Source organism: Mustelus asterias, unplaced genomic scaffold (genome assembly GCF_964213995.1).
Source record: "Mustelus asterias unplaced genomic scaffold, sMusAst1.hap1.1 HAP1_SCAFFOLD_1218, whole genome shotgun sequence".
Taxonomy (NCBI): Eukaryota; Metazoa; Chordata; class Chondrichthyes; order Carcharhiniformes; family Triakidae; genus Mustelus; species Mustelus asterias.
The window spans coordinates 67,378-89,183 of record NW_027591163.1 but is presented as its reverse complement, the minus strand read 5'-3'; the positions used below and the strand labels follow the sequence as shown (position 1 = coordinate 89,183).

The 21,806-nt window shown below is 48.1% G+C and overlaps 1 protein-coding gene across 1 annotated transcript in view; it reads left to right on the top strand.

The window, feature by feature from the left end:
• The window catches only part of LOC144488020 (uncharacterized), a gene marked incomplete at its 5' end in the record, with an annotated part of 85,751 nt that overhangs the window by 12,555 nt on the left and 51,390 nt on the right, over positions 1 to 21,806 (top strand). The window contains 2 exons of the mRNA XM_078206035.1: positions 2,640 to 2,717; positions 7,770 to 7,878. Coding sequence (XP_078062161.1) covers positions 2,640 to 2,717; positions 7,770 to 7,878 — 187 coding nt within the window. The remainder of the gene's footprint in view (positions 1 to 2,639; positions 2,718 to 7,769; positions 7,879 to 21,806) is intronic.

Sequence of the window (21,806 nt, the reverse complement as noted above, 5' to 3'; positions counted from 1 at the left end):
AAGTCCACAAATCCTTGAAGGTGGCGACACAGGTGGAGAAGGTGGTGAAGAAGGCATATGGTATGCTTGCCTTTATAGGACGGGGTATAGAGTATAAAAGCTGGAGTCTGATGATGCAGCTGTATAGAACGCTGGTTAGGCCACATTTGGAGTACTGCGTCCAGTTCTGGTCGCCGCACTACCAGAAGGACGTGGAGGCGTTAGAGAGAGTGCAGAGAAGGTTTACCAGGATGTTGCCTGGTATGGAGGGTCTTAGCTATGAGGAGAGATTGGGTAAACTGGGGTTGTTCTCCTTGGAAAGACGGAGAATGAGGGGAGATCTAATAGAGGTGTACAAGATTATGAAGGGTATAGATAGGGTGAACAGTGGGAAGCTTTTTCCCAGGTCGGAGGTGACGATCACGAGGGGTCACGGGCTCAAGCTGAGAGGGGCGAAGTATAACTCAGACATCAGAGGGACGTTTTTTACACAGAGGGTGGTGGGGGCCTGGAATGCGCTGCCAAGTAGGGTGGTGGAGGCAGGCACGCTGACATCGTTTAAGACTTACCTGGATAGTCACATGAGCAGCCTGGGAATGGAGGGATACAAACGATTTGTCTAGTTGGACCAAGGAGCGGCACAGGCTTGGAGGGCCGAAGGGCCTGTTTCCTGTGCTGTACTGTTCTTTGTTCTTTGTTCTTGTTCTTTGTTGGTGGGGTTGTGGATAGTCTGGAGGGATGTCAGAAGCTGCAGCGTGACATAGATAGGATGCAAGACTGGGCGGAGAAGTGGCAGATGGACTTCAACCCAGATAAATGTGTAGTGGTCCATTTTGGCAGGTCAAATGGGATAAAGGAGTACAATATTCAGGGAAAGACTCTTTGTACTGTAGAGGATCAGAAGGACCTTGGGGTCCGGATCCATAGGACTCTAAAATCGGCCCCGCAGGTGGAGGAGGTGGTTAAGAAGGCGTATGGTGTGCTGGCGTTTATCAATCGAGGGATTGAGTTTAGGAGTCCGGGGATAATGATGCAGCTATATAAGACCCTCGTCAGACCCCACTTGGAGTACTGTGCTCAGTTCTGGTCGCCTCATTACAGGAAGGATGTGGAAAAGATTGAAAGGGTGCAGAGAAGATTTTCAAGGATGTTGCCTGGATTGAGTGGCATGCCTTATGAGGATAGGCTGAGGGAGCTCGGTCTTTTCTCCTCGGAGTGACGTAGGATGAGAGGAGACCTAATAGAGGTATATAAGATGTTGAGAGGCATAGATCGGGTGGACTCTCAGAGGCTTTTTCCCAGGGTGGAAATGTCTGCTGCGAGAGGACACAGGTTTAAGGTGCTGGGGGGTAGGTCCAGGGGAAATGTTAGGCGGAAGTTTTTCACACAAAGGGTGGTGGGTGAGTGGAATCGGCTGCCGTCAGTGATGGTGGAGGCAAACTCAATAGGGTCTTTTAAGAGACTCCTGGATGAGTACATGGGACTTAAAAGGATGGAGGGTTATAGGTAGGTCTAGAAGGTAGGGTTATGCTCGGCACAACTTGTGGGGCCGAAGGGCCTGTTTTGTGCTGCAGTTTTTCTATGTTTCTTTGTTTCTATGTTTCTGTGTTTTATTTAAAGTTTAGTTGGGGCATCATGGTTAGCACGGCGTGGAGGACCGAAGGGCCTGTTCCTGTTCCGGACTGTTCTTGTTCCCTGTTCTATAAATTCTCCCCTTCCATACTCTGAGGGACCTACATTAGTCTTCACTGATATATTTTCTCATGTACTTTTATGTTACCTTCAAGTTTACTGTCTCACTCTGTTTTTCCTTCTTAATCAATCAATCCCTTGGTCCTCCTTTACTGAATTCTAAACGACTCCCCAATCCTCAGAGCTGTTTCATTTTTGTGCAACTTTATATCAGAGAATCCGTACCGAGCAGAAGGAGGTCATTCAGCCCATCAATCCTGCACCGACCACAATCCCACTCAGGCCCTATCCCTGTAACCCCCGTATTTATCCTAGCTAGTCCCCCGGATACTTGGGTCAATTTCCCATGACCAATCCACCTAACCCACACATCTTTGGAGTGTGGGAGGAAACCGGAGGAAACCCACGCAGACACGAGGAGAAGGTGCAAACTCCACACAGACAGTGACCCAAGCCGGGAATCGAACCCGGGTCCCTGGCGCTGTGAGGCAGCAGTGCTAACCACTGTGTCACCGTGCCGCCCACTCATGATTCCTGTTTAGATCTAATATGAAATAACCTTCATTTTAAGTATAATAAACTGCGAGTTTGTTTGAATTGCATTTCCTTCAGGCTTATTTCTCAGTTTCTCCACCAGATGGCCTTATTTACTCCAGTCAAAATTCCTAAAACTAAAAGGTGTATTGTGAAACCCGATATTTGAACCAATCCTCAGTGAGAGTCTGGCTGTACGGGCTCCATATATAAACCCTCCTTGAGACACTGGAGTGCCGACTGCATTGATAAACCCTCAGAATCATGCAGCACAGAAACAGGCCCTTTGGCCCACCACATCTCTGCTAACCATAATTACTAATCGATGCTTATCCTTGTTGAGACACTGCTGTCCTACCAGAGGCCTGATCTGTTTTTGGCAGTGTGAAGTGAACAATATGCTTTCTTTGTCTTGTTTGTGTGTGGGTGTTCAGGTCTGCAAGGACAGGCGATGCCAGAATGCCTCCTTCCTCGATGTGAGTGGATGTTTGGAGAAGTGTAACGGACATGGGGTAAGCATTCGATTCCTCTTCACTCACCCTCCAGCTGATTGCAACTTCTTCACAAACTAATACTCAACCCTGCATCATGCTGAAAAACCCGGGGCTTGTCTTCACAGTGAAAACTGGGCGGCATGGACACGGTTTCCACTCTGTGAACCTGAGTGTTTGTTGGTCTTTGACTCCATTGATGAGGCAGCTCTGAATGGGGGCCTGATCGAAGCCTAGCTAAACTCCATATAAACCACATCTACCGCCTTCCCTTCGTCAATGTGTTTAGTCACATTTTCGAAGAACTCCACCAGGCTCGTAAGGCACGATCTGCCTTTGACAAAGCCATGCTGAGAATTCTTGAGCATACTAAACCTCTCTAAATGCTCATAAATCTTGTCCCTCAGGATCTTCTCCATCAGTTTACCAACCACTGAGGTTAGACTCACCGGTCGGTAATTTCCTGGGCTATCCCTATTCCCCTTCTTGAAAATAGGAACCACATCCGCAATCCTCCAATCCTCCGGCACCTCTCCCGTCTCCATCGACGACGCAAAGATCATCGCCAGAGGCTCTGCAATCTCTTCCCTCGCCTCCCAATTCGAGTGGGAAAGCGAATTGCGTGGAGGACGCGGAAAGTCTGCAGAGAGATTTGGATAGGCTGAGCGAGTGGGCGAGGATCTGGCAGATGGAATATAACGTTAGCAAATGTGAGGTTATCCACTTTGGAAGAAATAATAGTAAATTGGAATATTATTTAAATGGAGAAAAATTACATAGTGCGACTGTGCAGAGGGACCTGGGGGTCCTTGTGCACGAATCGCAAAAACTCAGTCTGCAGGTGCAGCAGGTGATCAAGAAGGCGAATGGAATGTTGGCCTTTATCGCGAGGGGGATAGAATATAAAAGCAGGGAGGTCTTGCTGCATCTGTACAAGGCACTGGGCGGCACGGTAGCACAGTGGTTAGCACTGCTGCTTCACAGCTCCAGGGTCCCGGGTTCGATTCCCGGCTCGGGTCACTGTCTGTGTGGAGTTTGCACATTCTTCTCGTGTCTGTGTGGGTTTCCTCCGGGTGCTCCGGTTTCCTCCCACAGTCCAAAGATATGCGGGTTAGGTTGATTGGCCAGATTAAAAATTGCCCCTTAGAGTCCTGGGATGCGTAGGTTAGAGGGATTAGCGGGTAAATATGTGGGGTGGGATTGTGGTCGGTGCAGACTCGATGGGCCGAATGGCCTCCTTCTGCACTGTAGGGTTTCTATGATTCTATGATTCACTGGTGAGGCCGCAACTGGAGTACTGTGTGCAGTTTTGGTTCCCTTATTTGCGAAAGGATATATTGGCCTTGGAGGGAGTGCAGAGAAGGTTCACCAGGTTGATACCGGAGATGAGGGGTGTAGCTTATGAGGAGAGATTGAACAGATTGGGTCTGTACTCGTTGGAGTTTAGAAGGATGAGGGGTGATCTTATAGAGACATATAAGATAATGAAGGGGCTGGATAGGGTAGAGGTGGAGAGATTCTTTCCACTTAGAAGGGAAACCAGAACTAGACGGCACAGCCTCAAAATAAGGGGGGGCCGGTTCAGAACAGAGTTGAGGGGGAATTTCTTCTCTCAGAGGGTAGTAAATCTCTGGAATTCTCTGCCCATTGAAGTGGTGGAGGCTTCCTCGTTGAATATGTTTAAATCACGGGTAGATAGTTTTCTGATCGATAAGGGAATTAGGGGATATGGGGAGCAGGCGGGTAAGTGGAACTGATTCGCTTCAGATCAGCCATGATCTTGTTGAATGGCGGGGCAGGCTCGAAGGGCCAGATGGCCTACTCCTGCTCCTATTTCTTATGTTCTTATGTTCTCCCACAGTAACCTGGGGTACATCCCATCCGCACCCGGCGACTTATCTATCTTGATGCCATTCAAAGATTCCAGCACAACCTCTTTGTTAAAGTCCACATACTCAATCTTTTCAGTCCACCACAAGCCCACAGTACATCCACCCAGGTCCTTCTCCTCTGTGAAAACCGAGGCAAAATACTCAGTAAGCTCAAAATACTCATATTCGACCTATAAAGGTTCCAATCAATATTTGGAAAGTTAAAGTCACCCATGACAACTACCCAGTGACCTCCACACATATCCATAATCTGCTTAGCAATTTCTTCCTCCACATCTCTATTACTATTTGGGGGCCTATAGTAAACTCCTAACAATGTGACCGCTCCTTTCCTATTTCTAACCTCAGCCCATATTACCTCAGTGTGCAGATCCCCCTCGAAGTGCCTTTCTGCAGCCGTTAAACTATCCTTGATTAACAATGCTACTCCTCCACCTCTTTTACCAGCTTCCCTACACTTACTGAAACATCTATACCCCGGAACGTCCAACAACCATTCCTGTCACTGTTCTAATCATGTCTCCGTAATGGCCACAACATCGTAGTCCCAAGTACCAATCCACGCTCCAAGTTCATCTACCTTATTCTGGATGCTCCTTGCATTGAAGTAGACACACTTCAACACACCTTCCTATCTGCCGGTACACTCCTGCGACCCTGATACCCTCCTCAGTACCTCACTACACTTAGCACTGGCTTCCGGACTACAACTCCTTTTCCCACTCCCCTGAAAAATTAGTTTAAACCCCCCTGAAGAGCCGTATCAAATTTCCCTCCCAGGATATTGGTGCCCCTCTGGTTCAGGTGCAAACCGTCCTGTTTGTACAGGTCCCACCTTCCCCAGAATGTGTTCCAATTATCCACGTAGCTGAAACCCTCCCTCCTACACCATCCCAGCAACCACATGTTTAAGTGCACTCTCTCCCTGTTCCTCAACTCGCTATCACGTGGCACCGGCAACGTACCAGAGATGACCACATGTTTTGTCTTGGCTCTCAGCTTCCAGCCCAGCTCCAGAAATTCCTGCTTTAAATCCCCGTCCCTTCTCTTACCTATGGCATTGGTACCAATGTGTACCACGACTTGTGACTGTTTCCCCTCCCCCTTCAGAATCCGGAAAACACGGTCTGAGACGTCACGGACCCTGGCATCCGGTAGGCAATATACCATCCGTGAGTCTCTTTTGCTGCCACAGAACCTCCTATCTATCCCTCTAACTAACGAGTCCCCAATAACTATTGCTCTCCTGCTCTCCCCCTTTCCCTTCTGATGGACTCAGCGCTGGAGATCCTCTCACTGCGGCTCACCACTGGTATGTCATCCCCCTCAACCGTATCCAAAGCGGAATACTTGTTGCTAAGGGGAACGACCACAGGGGATCCCTGCACGGACTGCTTCCTCCCAGCCCCTCTCACCGTCACCCATCTGTTTCCATTCCTCGGAGTAACTGTATCCCTAAAGCTTCTGTCTATGGCCACCTCTGCGTCCCTAATGATCCTAAGTTCATCCAACTCCAGCTCCAGTTCCCTAACACGGTTTTGGAGGAGCTGCAGATGGGTGCACTTCCCACAGGTGTAATCAGCAGGGACACTGTCGTCGTCCCTCACCTCAAACATAGTGCAAGAGGAACATAGCACTGCCTGCACACCCATCCCCTCTAGATACCTTGCTGATGCAACAAGAAAGAAAGAAAGAGCTTACCTGATATTCACTCACGCCCGTTAGGTTAGAGGAGGTGGAAGGGTGGGGGACACTCAGTGTAGTGTCTCGGGTTTAGGAACCGCCCAACTTATATACAGGTAAAAATAAACCACTTAACCAGCAACCACCGCGACCCGCGCTATAAAAACAAACTACAAACCGTCCCAGAACTCCCCACGGCCGACTTCCGGTTTCCTGCTGCTCTGAAAAAAAAGTGTTAGTTTTATACTCACAGTAACGCTCAGCTCCGCCCTCCGCCCGCTCCCTGCACACTCGGCAGACTGGTTCAGGTGCATTGGCCGTGCTAAATACTCCCTCAGTGTATCCCGAACAGGAGTGTGGCGACTCGGGGATTTTCACAGTGACTTCATTGCAGTGTTAATGTAAGCCTACTCATGACACTAATAATAAATAAACTTTAAAAAAATACTTTAAAAAAATCTTCAAACAGCTTGTGGTGTCACTGTTTCATTCTCTCTTTAAAGTCACTGCAAACTCTGCGATAAAATCTTTGAGAAACCTTAAAACTAAAGAATGCAAGATTTAGAGAGAGGGCAGTACTGAGCACGATCAATGTTAGTGGAGAAATGGTGCTGGGAAAATTTCCCAATGGTTCCTGCATCCGGATTGTTTCTCTTCACCCTCTCTTTTCGGGGATTTGGGCCTTGGGGTTTTGGGGTTATGGTTTTCCAGGGTTTTTGGGGTTTGGACTCTCTGGGCTTTTGGTGTTTGAGTTTTGCAGGGTTTTGGGGTTTGAGTTTCCAGGGTTTTGGGATTTGGGTTTCTGGAGTTAAGAACAAAGAACAAAGAACAGTACAGCACAGGAAACAGGCCCTTCGGCCCTCCAAGCCTGTGCCGCTCCTTGGTCCAACGAGACAAGGAGTTTTGGAGTTCAGGTTTCCAGGGTTTTGAGGTTTGGTTTCCGCGAGATTTGGGGTTCAGGTTTTGCGGGGTTCGGGTTTCCGGGGTTTTGGTGTTCGGGTTTTGCAGGGTTTGGGGGTTCGGGTTTTGTGGGGTTCGGGTTTCCGGGGTTTTGGGGTTCGGCTTTTGCAGGGTTTGGGGGTTCGGGTTTTGCGGCGTTTTGGAGTTTGGGTTTTGCGGGGTTTGGGGGTTCGGGTTTTGCAGGGTTTGGGGGTTCGGGTTTTGTGGGGTTCGGGTTTCCGGGGTTTCGGGGTTCGGGTTTTGTAGGGTTTGGGGGTTCGGGTTTTGCGGCGTTTTGGGGTTTGGGTTTTGCGGGGTTTTGGGGTTTGGGTTTTGCGGGGTTTTGGGGGTTCGGGTTTTGCGGGGTTTTGGGGTTCGGGTTTTGCGGGGTTTTGGGGTTTGGGTTTTGCGGGGTTTTGGGGTTTGGGTTTTGCGGGGTTTGGGGGTTGGGTTTCCGGGGTTTGGGGGTTTGTGGGGTTGGGGTTTTGGGGTTTGGGTTAATGTTCTACGGGTATGGAGTTGAGAATCTAACTCAGTTTCACACTGGTTTCATTCCCAGGTCTGTAACAGTAACAGGAATTGTCATTGCAATAGCCACTGGGCACCACCTTACTGTGATAAAGCTGGACTCGGAGGCAGCATCGATAGTGGACCTGTACACAGAGACAGTAAGACTGCATTATACACAGTTAACAATTAACCTGGTCACTATCGTCGGGTGGGATTCTCCCAAAAAAATTCTACATGTCAAATTTGCGTAAAAACAGGAGACAGAGGAGCAGCTGTGTAGTCAGATACTGAAAAGGTGTGAAAAAAACAGGGTAGTTGTGGTGGGTGACTTTAACTTCCCCCATAGTGGCAGGGAATCCCTTACATAGAACATAGAACAGTACAGCACAGAACAGGCCCTTCGGCCCACGATGTTGTGCCGAGCTTTATCTGAAACCAAGATCAAGCTATCCCACTCCCTATCATCCTGGTGTGCTCCATGTGCCTATCCAATAACCGCTTAAATGTTCCTAAAGTGTCTGACTCCACTATCACTGCAGGCAGTCCATTCCACACCCCTACCACTCTCTGCGTAAAGAACCTACCTCTGATATCCTTCCTATATCTCCCACCACGAACCCTATAGTTATGCCCCCTTGTAATAGCTCCATCCACCCGAGGAAATAGTCTTTGAACGTTCACTCTATCTATCCCCTTCATCATTTTATAAACCTCTATTAAGTCTCCCCTCAGCCTCCTCCGCTCCAGAGAGAACAGCCCTAGCTCCCGCAACCTTTCCTCATAAGACCTACCCTCCAAACCAGGCAGCATCCTGGTAAATCTCCTCTGCACTCTTTCCAGCGCTTCCACATCCTTCCTATAGTGAGGTATTACAGGCAGGAGCTCGGATAGAGGGCAATTTGTTCGATGTGTCCAGGAGGGCTTTTTGATCCAGTGCGTGGACAATCCATCCAGGGAGGGGCCGTACTGGACTGGGTCTTGGGGAATGAGCCGGGCCAGGTGATCAATGTTTCAGTGGGGGAACATTTTGGGCTGAGCGACCATAATTCTATCATAACACGACAAGACTTGCAGGTTGAGTCCGTAATTAAGAAAGCAAATGTAATGTTGTCATTTATCTCAAGAGGCTTGGAATACAAAAGCAGGGATGTACTTCTGAGGCTTTATAAAGCACTGGTTAGGCCCCATTTGGAGTACTGTGAGCAATTTTGGGCCCCACACCTCAGGAAGGACATACTGGCACTGGAGCGGGTCCAGCGGAGATTCACACGGATGATCCCAGGAATGGTAGGCCTGACATACGATGAACGTCTGAGGATCGTGGGATTATATTCATTGGAGTTTAGGAGGTTGAGGGGAGATCTGATAGAAACTTACAAGATAATGAACGGCTTAGATAGGATGGACGTAGGGAAGTTGTTTCCATTAACAGGGGAGACTAGGACGCGGGGGCACAGCCTTAGAATAAAAGGGAGTCACTTTAGAACAGAGATGAGGAGAAATTTCTTCAGCCAGAGAGTGGTGGGTCTGTGGAATTCATTGCCACAGAGGGCTGTGGAGGCCGAGACGTTGAGCGTCTTCAAGACAGAAATTGATAAATTCTTGATTTCTCGAGGAATTAAGGGCTATGGGGAGAGAGCGGGTAAATGGAGTTGAAATCAACCATGATTGAATGGTGGAGTGGACTCGATGGGCCGAATGGCCTTACTTCCGCTCCTATGTCTTATGGTCTTAAGACATAGGAGCAGAATCAGGCCGCTTGGCCCATCGAGTCTGCTCCGCCATTCAATCATGGCTGATATTTTTCTCATCCCCATTCTCCTGCCTTTTCCCCATAACCCCTGATCCCCTTATCCATCAAGAACCTATCTATCTCTGTCTTAAAGACACTCAATGACCTGGCCCTCCACAGCCTTCTGCGGCAAAGAGTTCCACAGAGTCACTACTCTCTGAAGAAATTCCTCCTCATCTCTGTTTTAAAGGATCATCTCTTTAGCCTGAGGTTGTGCTCTCTGGTTCTCGTTTTTCCTACGAGTGGAAACATCCTCTCCACGTCCTCTCTATCCAGGCCTCACAGTAGCCTGTAAGTTTCAATAAGATCCCCCCTCATCCTTCTAAACTCCATCAAGTACAGACCCAGAGTCCTCAACCGTTCCTCAGACAACAAGCTCTTCATTCCAGGGATCATTCTTGTGAACCTCCTCTGGACCCTTTCCAAGGCCAGCACATCCTTCCTTAGATACGGGGCCCAAAACTGCTCACAATACTCCAAATGGGGTCTGACCAGAGCCTTATACAGCCTCGGAAGTACATCCCTGCTCTTGTATTCTAGCTCTCTCGACATGAATGCTAACATTGAACATAAGAACATAAGAAATAGGAGCAGGAGTAGGCCATCTAGCCCCTCGAGCCTGCCCCGCCATTCAATAAGATCATGGCTGATCTGACGTGGATCAGTACCACTTACCCGCCTGATCCCCATAACCCTTAATTCCCTTACCGATCAGGAATCCATCCATCCGCGCTTTAAACATATTCAGCGAGGTAGCCTCCACCACCTCAGTGGGCAGAGAATTCCAGAGATTCACCACCCTCTGGGAGAAGAAGTTCCTCCTCAACTCTGTCTTAAACCGACCCCCCTTTATTTTGAGGCTGTGTCCTCTAGTTTTAACTTCCTTACTAAGTGGAAAGAATCTCTCCGCCTCCACCCTATCCAGCCCCCGCATTATCTTATAAGTCTCCATAAGATCCCCCCTCATCCTTCTAAACTCCAACGAGTACAAACCCAATCTCCTCAGCCTCTCCTCATAATCCAAACCCCTCATCTCCGGTATCAACCTGGTGAACCTTCTCTGCACTCCCTCCAATGCCAATATATCCTTCCTCATATAAGGGGACCAATACTGCACACAGTATTCCAGCTGCGGCCTCACCAATGCCCTGTACAGGTGCATCAAGACATCCCTGCTTTTATATTCTATCCCCCTCGCGATATAGGCCAACATCCCATTTGCCTTCTTGATCACCTGTTGTACCTGCAGACTGGGCTTTTGCATCTCATGCACAAGGACCCCCAGGTCCCTTTGCACGGTAGCATGTTTTAATTTGTTTCCATTGAGATAGTAATCCCATTTGTTATTATTTCCTCCAATTGCATTTACCTTCCTAACTGCCGACTGAACCTGCACATTAACCTAAAGAGAATCTTGAACAAGGACTCCCAAGTCCCTTTGTGTTTCTGATTCTGAAGCATTTTCCCATTTAGAAAATAGTCTGTGCCTCCATTCCTCCTTCCAAAGTGCATAACCTCACACTTCCCCACATTGTATTCCATCCCACATGGCAGGTTGGTTAAGAAGGTTAAGGCTCATGGGATACAAGGAGAGGTGGCTAGATGGGTGGAGAACTGGTTTGGCCACAGGAGACAGAGGGTAACAGTCGAAGGGTCTTTTTCCGGCTGGAGGTCTGTGACCAGTGGTGTTCACAGTAAGAAGTCTCACAACACCAGGTTAAAGTCCAACAGGTTTATTTGGTAGCAAATACCATAAGCTTTCGGAGCTCCGAAAGCTTATGGTATTTGCTACCAAATAAACCTGTTGGACTTTAACCTGGTGTTGTGAGACTTCTTACTGTGCTTACCCCAGTCCAACGCCGGCATCTCCACATCATGACTACCAGTGGTGTTCCGCAGGGCTCTGTACTGGGGCCTCTGCTGTTTGTGATATATATAAATGATTTGGAAGAAGGTGTAACTGGTGTTATCAGCAAGTTTGCGGATGACACGAAGATGGCTGGACTTGCGGATAGCAATGAACATTGTCGGGCAATACAGCAGGATATAGATAGGCTGGAAAATTGGGCGGAGAGGTGGCAGATGGAATTTAATCCGGATAAATGCGAAGTGATGCATTTTGGAAGAACTAATGTAGGGAGGAGTTATACAATAAATGGCAGAGCCATCAAGAGTATAGAAACACAGAGGGACCTAGGTGTGCAAGTCCACAAATCCTTGAAGGTGGCAACACAGGTGGAGAAGGTGGTGAAGAAGGCATATGGTATGCTTGCCTTTATAGGACGGGGTATAGAGTATAAAAGCTGGAGTCTGATGATGCAGCTGTATAGAACGCTGGTTAGGCCACATTTGGAGTACTGCGTCCAGTTCTGGTCGCCACACTACCAGAAGGACGTGGAGGCGTTAGAGAGAGTGTAGAGAAGGTTTACCAGGATGTTGCCTGGTATGGAGGGTCTTAGCTATGAGGAGAGATTGGGTAAACTGGGGTTGTTCTCCTTGGAAAGACGGAGAATGAGGGGAGATCTAATAGAGGTGTACAAGATTATGAAAGGGATAGATAGGGTGAACGGTGGGAAGCTTTTTCCCAGATCAGAAGTGACGATCACGAGGGGTCACGGGCTCAAGGTGAGAGGGGCAAAGTATAACTCAGATGTTAGAGGGATGTTTTTTACACAGAGGGTGGTGGGGGCCTGGAATGCGCTGCCAAGTAGGGTGGTGGAGGCAGGCACGCTGACATCGTTTAAGACTTACCTGGATAGTCACATGAGCAGTCTGGGAATGGAGGGATACAAACGATTGGTCTAGTTGGACCAAGGAGTGGCACAGGCTTGGAGGGCCGAAGGGCCTGTTTCCTGTGCTGTACTGTTCTTTGTTCTTTGTCCTTTGATCTGCCACTTCTTTGCCCACTCTCCTAACCTGTCCAAGTCCTTCTGCAGCCCCCCTGCTTCCTCAATATTACCTGTCCCTCTACATATCTTTGTATCATCTGTAAACTTCGCAACAGTGCCTTCAGTTCCTTCCTCTACATAAGATTTCGGATCGCCATGGATAAGGACAAGAGTGGCCCTTGGGTGAGGGTGCCTAATTGGGAGAGGGCCAATCACATCCAAATTAGACAGGAACTGGGGAATGTGGATTGGGAGCGGCTGTTTTAGGGCAAATCCACATCTGGCATGAGAGATTTTTAAAGGCCAGTGGATTGAAGTGCAGGACAGACATGTTCCCGCAAAAATGAAGGATAGAAACGGCAGGATTCAGGAACCATGGGTGACCAGGGAAATTGTAAGCTCAGTCAAAAGGAAAAAGTAGACAAGCGATAAGTCTAGGCATCTAAAAACTGACAAAGCCCTGGAGGAGTACAGTGAAAGTGGGAAGGAACTGAAACAGGGCGGCACGGTGGCACAGTGGTTCGCACTGCTGCTTCACAGCACCAGGACCTGGGTTCGATTCCCGGCTTGGGTCACTGTCTGTGTGGAGTTTGCACATTCTCCTCGTGTCTCTGTGTGTTTCCTCCGGGTGCTCCCGTTTTCTCCCACAGTCCAAAGATGTGTGGGTTAGGTTGATTGGCCATGCTAAAAAATTGCTCTTAGTGTCCTGGGATGCGTAGGTTAGAGGGATTAGTGGGTAAATGTATAGGGATATGGGGGTAGGGCCTGGGTGGGATTGTGGTTGGTGCAGACTCGATGGGCCAAATGGCCTCTTTCTGTACTGTAGGGATTCTAAGATTCTAAGATGGAATTAGGAGGGCGAAAAGGGGCCATAAAATGTCCTTAGCAAACAGGGTCAAGGAGAATCCCAAGGCTTTGGAGGGAGTACAGAAAAGATCACCGGGATGTTGGCTGGTATGGAAGGTATTAGCTATGAGATGAAATTGAATAAATTGGGATTGTTCTCCCTGGAAAGACGGAGGCTGAGGGGCGTCCTGATACAGGTTGATAGAAGGGCATAGATAAGGTGAACATTTGGAAGCTTTTTCCCAGGGCGGAAATGACAATCACAAGGGGACACAAGTTCAAAGTAAGGGGAGAAAGGTTGAGTAGCGGTGTGCGGGGGAAGTATTTTACGCAGAGGGTGGTGGGGGGGGGGCTGGAATGCATTGCCAAGTGATGTGATTGAAGTAGATATGTTAGCGACTTATCTGGGTCGACACATGAACAGACAGGGAAGAGAGGGATATAAGCGGTTGGTCTCGATAGGACAGCATGATCGGTGCAGGCAAGGAGGGCCGAAGGGCCTGTTCCTGTGCTGGACTTGGTGTTTGCTCTTTTCTCCTTGTGATTTTCATGCAGGCTGTGCAGGGAAAAGCTGGAAGTTTCCACATTCTTCCCGTTGATGTAAACTCCACCCAGTCCTGTTTGGTAACGTTCGGTATTCACATTGTAAATGTGAGGTCATCCATTTTGGTAGGAATAACAGCAAAATGGACTATTATTTAAATGGTAAAAAATTGCAGCATGCTGCTGTGCAGAGGGACCTGGGTGTCCTTGTGCAGGAATCTCAAGGAGTTGGTTTGCAGGTGCAGCAGGTAATTAAGGCGGCAAATGGAATTTTGTCCTTCATTGCTAGAGGGATGGAGTTTAAAAACAGCGAGATTATGTTGCAGCTGTATAAGGTGCTGGTGAGGCCACACCTGGAGTACTGTGTACAGTTTTGGTCTCCTTACTTGAGAAAGGATCATAGAAACCCTACAGTACAGAAAGAGGCCATTCGGCCCATCGAGTCTGCACCGACCACAATCCCACCCAGGCCCTACCCCCATATCCCAACATATTTTACCCGCTAATCCATCTAACCTACGCATCTCAGGACACTAAGGGGCAATTTAGCATGGCCAATCAACCTAACCCGCACATCTTTGGACTGTGGGAGGAAACCGGAGCACCCGGAGGAAACCCACGCAGACACGAGGAGAATGTGCAAACTCCACACAGACAGTGACCCGAGCCGGGAATTGAACCCAGGTCCCTGGAGCTGTGAGGCAGCAGTGCTAACCACTGTGCTACCGTGCTGCCGTTATACTGGCACTGGAGAGGGTGCAGGCGAGATTCACTAGGTTGATTTCGGAGTTGAGAGGGTTGGCTTATGAGGAGAGACTGAGTAGACTGGGGCTATACCCATTGGAATTCAGAAGAATGAGGGGAGATCTTGCAGAAACTATAAGATTATGAAGGGAAAAAATAAAATAGAAGCAGAGAAGTTGTTTCCACTGGTGGGTGAAACTGGAACTAGGGGGCATGGCCTCAAAATAAGGGGAAGCAGATTTAGGACTGAGTTGAGGAGGAACTTCTTCACACAAAGGGTTGTGAATCTGTGGAATTCCCTGCCCAGTGAAGCAGTTGAAGCTACCTCATTGAATGTTTTTAAGGCAAGGATAGATACATTTTTGAACAGTAAAGGAATTAAGGGTTATGGTGAGCGGGCGGGTAAGTGGAGCTGAGTCCACAAAAAGATCAGCCATGATCTTATTGAATGGCGGAGCAGGCTCGAGGGGCCAGATGGCCTATTCCTGCTCCTAGTTCTTATGTTCTTATGTTCTTATTTGTCCGGATGAAACTTAATCTGCCATCTCTCTGCCGAAGTCTCCAATCGACCTACATCCTGCTGTATCCTCTGATGGTCCTCATCGCTATCCGCAATTCCACCAACCTTTGTGTCGTCCGCAAACTTACTAATCAAACCAGTTACATTTTCCTCCAAATCATTTATATATATTACAAACAGCAAAGGTCCCAGCACTGATCCCTGAGGAACACCACTTGTCTTCTTTGACTGAGCCAGTTTTGTATCCACCTTGCCAGCTCACCTCTGATCCCATGCGACTTCACCTTCTGCACCAGTCTGCCATGAGGGACCTTGTCAAAGGCCTTACTGAAGTCCATGTAGACAACATCCACTGCCCTACCCTCATCAATCATCTTCGTCACTTCCTCGAAAAACGCGATCAAGTTAGTGAGACACGACCTCCCCTTCACAAAACCATGTTGCCTCTCACTAATACGTCCACTTATTTCCAAGTGGGAATAAATCCTGTTTTGAAAAATCCTCTCCAATACTTTCCCTACCACTGACGTAAGGCTCACCGGCCTGTAACTATTTGGATTATTCTTGCTACCCTTCTTAAACAACGGAACAACATTGGCTATTCTCCAATCCTCTGGGACCTCCCCTGTAGTCATGATGTGGAGATGCCGGCGTTGGACTGGGGTAAACACAGTAAGAAGTCTCACAACACCAGGTTAAAGCCCAACAGGTTTATTTGGTAGCAAAAGCCACAAGCTTTCGGAGCCTTAAGCTCCTTCTTCAGGTGAGTGGGAATTCTGTTCACAAACAGGGCATATAAAGACACAAACTCAATTTACAGAATAATGGTTGGAATGCGAATACTTACAGCTAATCAAGTCTTAAAGGTACAAATAATGTGTGTGGAGAGAGCATAAAGACAGGTTAAAGAGATGTGTATTGTCTCCAGACAGGACAGCCAGTGAGACTCTGCAGGTTCAGGCTGGCTGTGGGGATTACAGATAGTGTGACATGAACCCTGAAGTTGGGGACCAAGATGACACTAAGATGGGTGGAAGAGCAAAGGGTGCAGAGGATGCTGAAAGTCTGCAAAGGGATATAGATAGTCTCAGTGAGTGGGTGAGGGTCTGGCAGATGGAGTACAATGTTGGTAAATGTGAGGTCATCCATTTTGGTCGGAATAACAGCAAAATGGACGATTATTTAAATGGTAAAAAATTGCAGCATGCTGCTGTGCAGAGGGACCTGGGTGTCCTTGTGCAGGAATCTCAAGGAGTTGGTTTGCAGGTGCAGCAGGTAATTAAGAAGGCAAATGGAATTTTAGAACAAAGAAGAAAGAACAGTACAGCACAGAACAGGCCCTTCTGCCCACGATGTTGTGCCGAGCTTTGTCTGAAACCCAGATCAAGCTATTTCCTCCCTATCATCCCGAAGTACTCCATGTGCCTATCCAATAGCTTCTTAAATGTTCCTAAAGTTTCTGACTCCACTATCACTGCAGGCAGTCCATTCCACACCCCAACCACTCTCTGAGTAAAATACCTACCTCGGACATCCTATATCTCCCACCATGAACCCTATAGTTATGCCCCCTAGTTACCGCTCCATTCACCCGAGGAAATAGTCTTTGAACGTTCACTTTATCTATCCCCCTCATCATCTTATAAACCTCTATCAAGCCTCTTCTCAACCTCCTCCGCTCCAAAGAGAAAAGCCCAAGTTCCCTCAACCTTTCCTCATAAGACCTACCCTCCAAACCAGGCAGCATCCTGGGTAAATCTCCTTTGCACTCTTTCCAGTGTCTCCACATCCTTCTTGTAGTGAGGTGACCAGAACTGCACACAATATTCCAAATGTGGTCTCACCAAGGTCCTGTGCAGTTGCAGCATAACCCCACGGCTCTTAAACTCAAACCCCCTGTTAATGAACGCTAACACAATATAGGCCTTCTTCACGGCTCTATCCACTTGAGTGGCAACCTTCAGAGATCTATGGATATGAACCCCAAGATCTCTCTGTTCCTCCACATTCTTCAGAACCCTACCTTTGACCCTGTAATCCACATTTAAATTTGTCCAACCAAAATGAATCACCTCGCATTTGTCAGGGTTAAACTCCATTTGCCATTTTTCAGCCCAGCTCTGCATCCTATCTATGTCTCTTTGCAGCCTACAACAGCCCTCCACCTCATCCACTACTCCACCAATCTTGGTGTCATCAGCAAATTTACTGCTCCACCCTTCAGCCCCCTCCTCCAAGTCATTTATAAAAATTACAAATAGCAGAGGACCAAGCACTGATCCCTGTGGCACTCCGCTGGTAACCGGTTTCCAGTCCGAAAATTTTCCATCCACCACCACCCTCTGTCTTCTGTTAGATAGCCAGTTACCTATCCAATCGGCCAAACTTCCCTCTATCCCACACATCCTTACTTTCTTCAAAAGCCGACCGTAGGGGACTTTATCAAACGCCTTACTAAAATCCATGTATATGACATCAACTGCACTACCTTCATCTACACACTTAGTTACCTCCTCAAAAAATTCTATCAAATTTGTGAGGCAAGACTTGCCCTTCACAAATCCTTTTGTCCTTCATTGCGAGAGGAATGGAATTTAAAAACAGTGAGATTATGTTGCAGCTGTATAAGGTGCTGGTGAGGCCACACCTGGAGTACTGTGTACAGTTTTGGTCTCCTTACTTGAGAAAGGATATACTGGCAGTGGAGGGGGTGCAGAGGAGATTCACTAGGCTGATTCCGGAGTTGAGAGAGTTGGCTTATGATGAGAGACTGAGTAGACTGGGGCTATACTCATTGGAATTCAGAAGAATGAGGGGAGAACTTGTAGAAACATATAAGATTATGAAGGGAATAGATAAGATAGAAGCAGTGAAGTTGTTTCGATTGGTGGGTGAAACTCGAACTAGGGGGTAGAACATAGAAAGCCACAGCACAAACAGGCCCTTCGGCCCACAGGTTGCGCCGATCACATCCCCACCTCTAGGCCTATCTATAGCCCTCAATCCCATTAAATCCCATGTACTCATCCAGAAGTCTCTTAAAAGACCCCAACGAGTTTGCCTCCACCACCACCGACGTCAGCCGATTCCACTCACCCACCACCCTCTGAGTGAAAAACTTACCCCTGACATCTCCTCTGTACCTACCCCCCAGCACCTTAAACCTGTGTCCTCTCGTAGCAACCATTTCAGCCCTTGGAAATAGCCTCTGAGAGTCTACCCTATCCAGACCTCTCAACATCTTGTAAACCTCTATCAGGTCACCTCTCATCCTTCGTCTCTCCAGGGAGAAGAGACCAAGCTCCCTCAACCTATCCTCATAAGGCATGCCCCCCAATCCAGGCAACATCCTTGTAAATCTCCTCTGCACCCTTTCAATGGCTTCAACATCTTTCCTGTAATGAGGTGACCAGAACTGCGCGCAGTACTCCAAGTGGGGTCTAACCAGGGTCCTATAAAGCTGCAGCATTATCTCCCGACTCCTAAACTCAGTCCCTCGATTAATGAAGGCCAGTACGCCGTACGCCTTCTTGACCGCATCCTCCACCTGCGAGGCCGATTTAAGAGTCCTATGGACCCGGACCCCAAGGTCCTTCTGATCCTCTACACTGCTAAGAATGGTACCCTTCATATTATATTGCTGCTTCATCCCATTGGATCTGCCAAAATGGATCACCACACACTTATCCGGGTTGAAGTCCATCTGCCACTTCTCCGCCCAGTCTTGCATTCTATCTATGTCTCGCTGCAACTTCTGACATCCCTCCAAACTATCCACAACACCACCTACCTTGGTGTCGTCAGCAAACTTACCAACCCATCCCTCCACTTCCTCATCCAGGTCATTTATGAAAATGACAAACAGCAAGGGTCCCAGAACAGATCCCTGGGGCACTCCACTGGTCACTGACCGCCATGCAGAGAAAGACCCCTCCACAGCCACTCTCTGCCTTCTGCAGGCAAGCCAGTTCTGGATCCACAAGGCAACAGCCCCTTGGATCCCATGCCCTCTCACTTTCTCAAGAAGTCTTGCATGGGGGACCTTATCGAACGCCTTGCTGAAGTCCATATAGACCACATCCACCGCTCGTCCTTCGTCAATGTGTTTGGTCACATTTTCAAAGAACTCAACCAGGCTCGTAAGGCACGACCTGCCCTTGACAAAGCCGTGCTGACTACTTTTGATCATACTAAACTTCTCTAGATGATCATAAATCCTGTCTCTCAGGATCCTCTCCATCAACTTACCAACCACTGAGGTTAGACTCACCGGTCGGTAATTTCCCGGGCTGTCCCTGTTCCCTTTCTTGAATATAGGGACCACATCTGCAATCCTCCAATCTTCCGGAACCTCTCCCGTCTCCATCGACGATGCAAAGATCATCGCCAAAGGCTCCGCAATCTCCTCCCTCGCCTCCCACAGTAACCTGGGGTACATCCCATCCGGTCCCGGCGACTTACCAACCTTGATGCCATTCAATAGTTCCAACACATCCTCTTTCTTTATGTCCACATGCTCGATCCTTTCTGTCCACCGCAAACCAGCAGTACAACCACCCAGATCCCTTTCCACCGTGAATACCGAGGTAAAGTATTCATTAAGCAGCTCCGCCATTTCTAACGGTTCCGCACAAACTTTTCCCCCTTCACCTTTTAAGGGTCCTATGCCTTCACATCTCATCCTTTTACTCTTGACATATTTGTAGAAAGCCTTGGGGTTCTCCTTAATCTTACCCGCCAAGGCCTTCTCATGACCCCTTCTCGCTCTCCTAATTTCCTTCTTAAGCTCCTTCCTACATCCCGTATACTCCTCTAAATCCTTAACACCTCCTAGCTCTCTGAACCTTCTGTACGCCTCTCTTTTCTTATTCACTAGCCCTATAGCCTCAAAATAAGGGGAAGCAGATTTAGGACGGAGTTGAGGAGGAACTTCTTCACACAAAGGGTTGTGAATCTGTGGAATTCCCTGCCCAGTGAAGCAGTTGAAGCTACCTCATTGAATGTTTTTAAGGCAAGGATAGATAAATTTTTGAACAGTAAAGGAATTAAGGGTTATGGTGAGCGGGCGGGTAAGTGGAGCTGAGTCCACAAAAAGATCAGCCATGATCTTATTGAATGGCGGGGCAGGCTCGAGGGGCCAGATGGCCGACTCCTGCTCCTAGTTCTTATGTTCTTATTAACAACCCTGTTACTTTTACACCTTGCAAAAATCTGCCTAAATATCTGTTCCTCTACTTCCTGCTGGCAGTTGGGCGGCCAATAGTAAACCCCCAACGTTGTGACTACACCCTTCCTATTCCTGAGCTGTACCCATGTTGCCTCGCTGTATGAGCCCTCCAAGGTGTTTTAGGCGAGACAGAGGAGGGGCTAGGAGGGGTGGGGGAGTAGCAATGCTGGTTAGGGAGCATATTACAGCGGTACAGAGGGTGGACAATATGGAAGGGTCAGGTAACGAGTCACTGTGGGTGGAGCTCAGAAACAGGAAGGGCGCAGTCACTATGCTGGGGGTATACTACAGGCCTCCCAACAGCCCACGGGAAGTTGAGGAACAGATATGTAAGGAGATTCTGGACAGGTGCAGAAAAAATAGGGTTGTTGTAGTGGGAGACTTTAATTTCCCTCACATAGACTGGAAATCGCTTAGGGCTGGGGGCCTGGACGGGGAAGAATTTATAAAATGTGTACAGGAAGGTTCTTTGGAACGATATGTTGACAGTCCAACTAGAGAGGGGGCTATACTGGACCTAGTACTGGGGAATGAGCCCGGTCAGGTCATCAAAGTTTCAGTAGGGGAACATGTGGCAAATAGTGACCACAATTCTGTAAACTTTAGGATAGTAATGGAAAAAGATGAGTGTTGTCCTATGGGTAAGGTGCTGAATTGTGGGAAGGCTAACTACAGCCGGATTAGGCAGGATTTGGTGGCTGTTGATTGGGAGAGGCTGTTCGATGGTAAATCCACATCTGGCATGTGGGAGTCTTTTAAGGAGCAGTTGATAGGACTGCAGGACAGGCATGTGCCTGTAAAGAGGAAGGATAGGAAAGGTAGGATTCGAGAGCCGTGGATAACCAGTGAAATTGTGGGTCTAATCAAAAAGAAAAAAGAGGCATACATGAGGTCCAGGCAGCTAAAAACAGATGGAGCACTGGAGGAACACAGAGAAAGTAGAAAAGAACTCAAGCAGGGAGTTAGTAGGGCAAAAAGGGGTCACGAAATGTCCTTGGCAGACAGGGTTAAGGAGAATCCTAAGGCATTTTATACATACTTTAGGAACAAGAGGGTTGTTAGGGAAAGAATCGGACCTCTCAGGGACAAAGGAGGGGAATTATGCTTAGAACCAAAGGAAGTAGGTGAGATCCTAAACGAATACTTTGCATCAGTATTCACAAAGGAGAGGGACATGTTGACTGGTATTGTCTCAGAGAGATGTGTTGACCCATTAGAAAAAATCTCAATTACAGGGGAGGAAGTGTTAGGTTTTTTAGGAAACATTAAGACAGACAAATCCCCAGGGCCGGATGGCATCTATCCGAGATTCCTCAGGGAGGCAAGAGATGAAATCGCTGGGCCTCCAACAGAAATCTTTGTCTCTTCACTGGACACAGGTGAGGTCCCAGAGGATTGGAGGATAGCAAATGTGGTCCCGTTATTTAAGAAGGGTAGCAAGGATAACCCGGGTAATTATAGGCCGGTGAGCTTGACGTCCGTGGTAGGGAAGTTGTTGGAGAAGATTCTTAGAGATAGGATATATG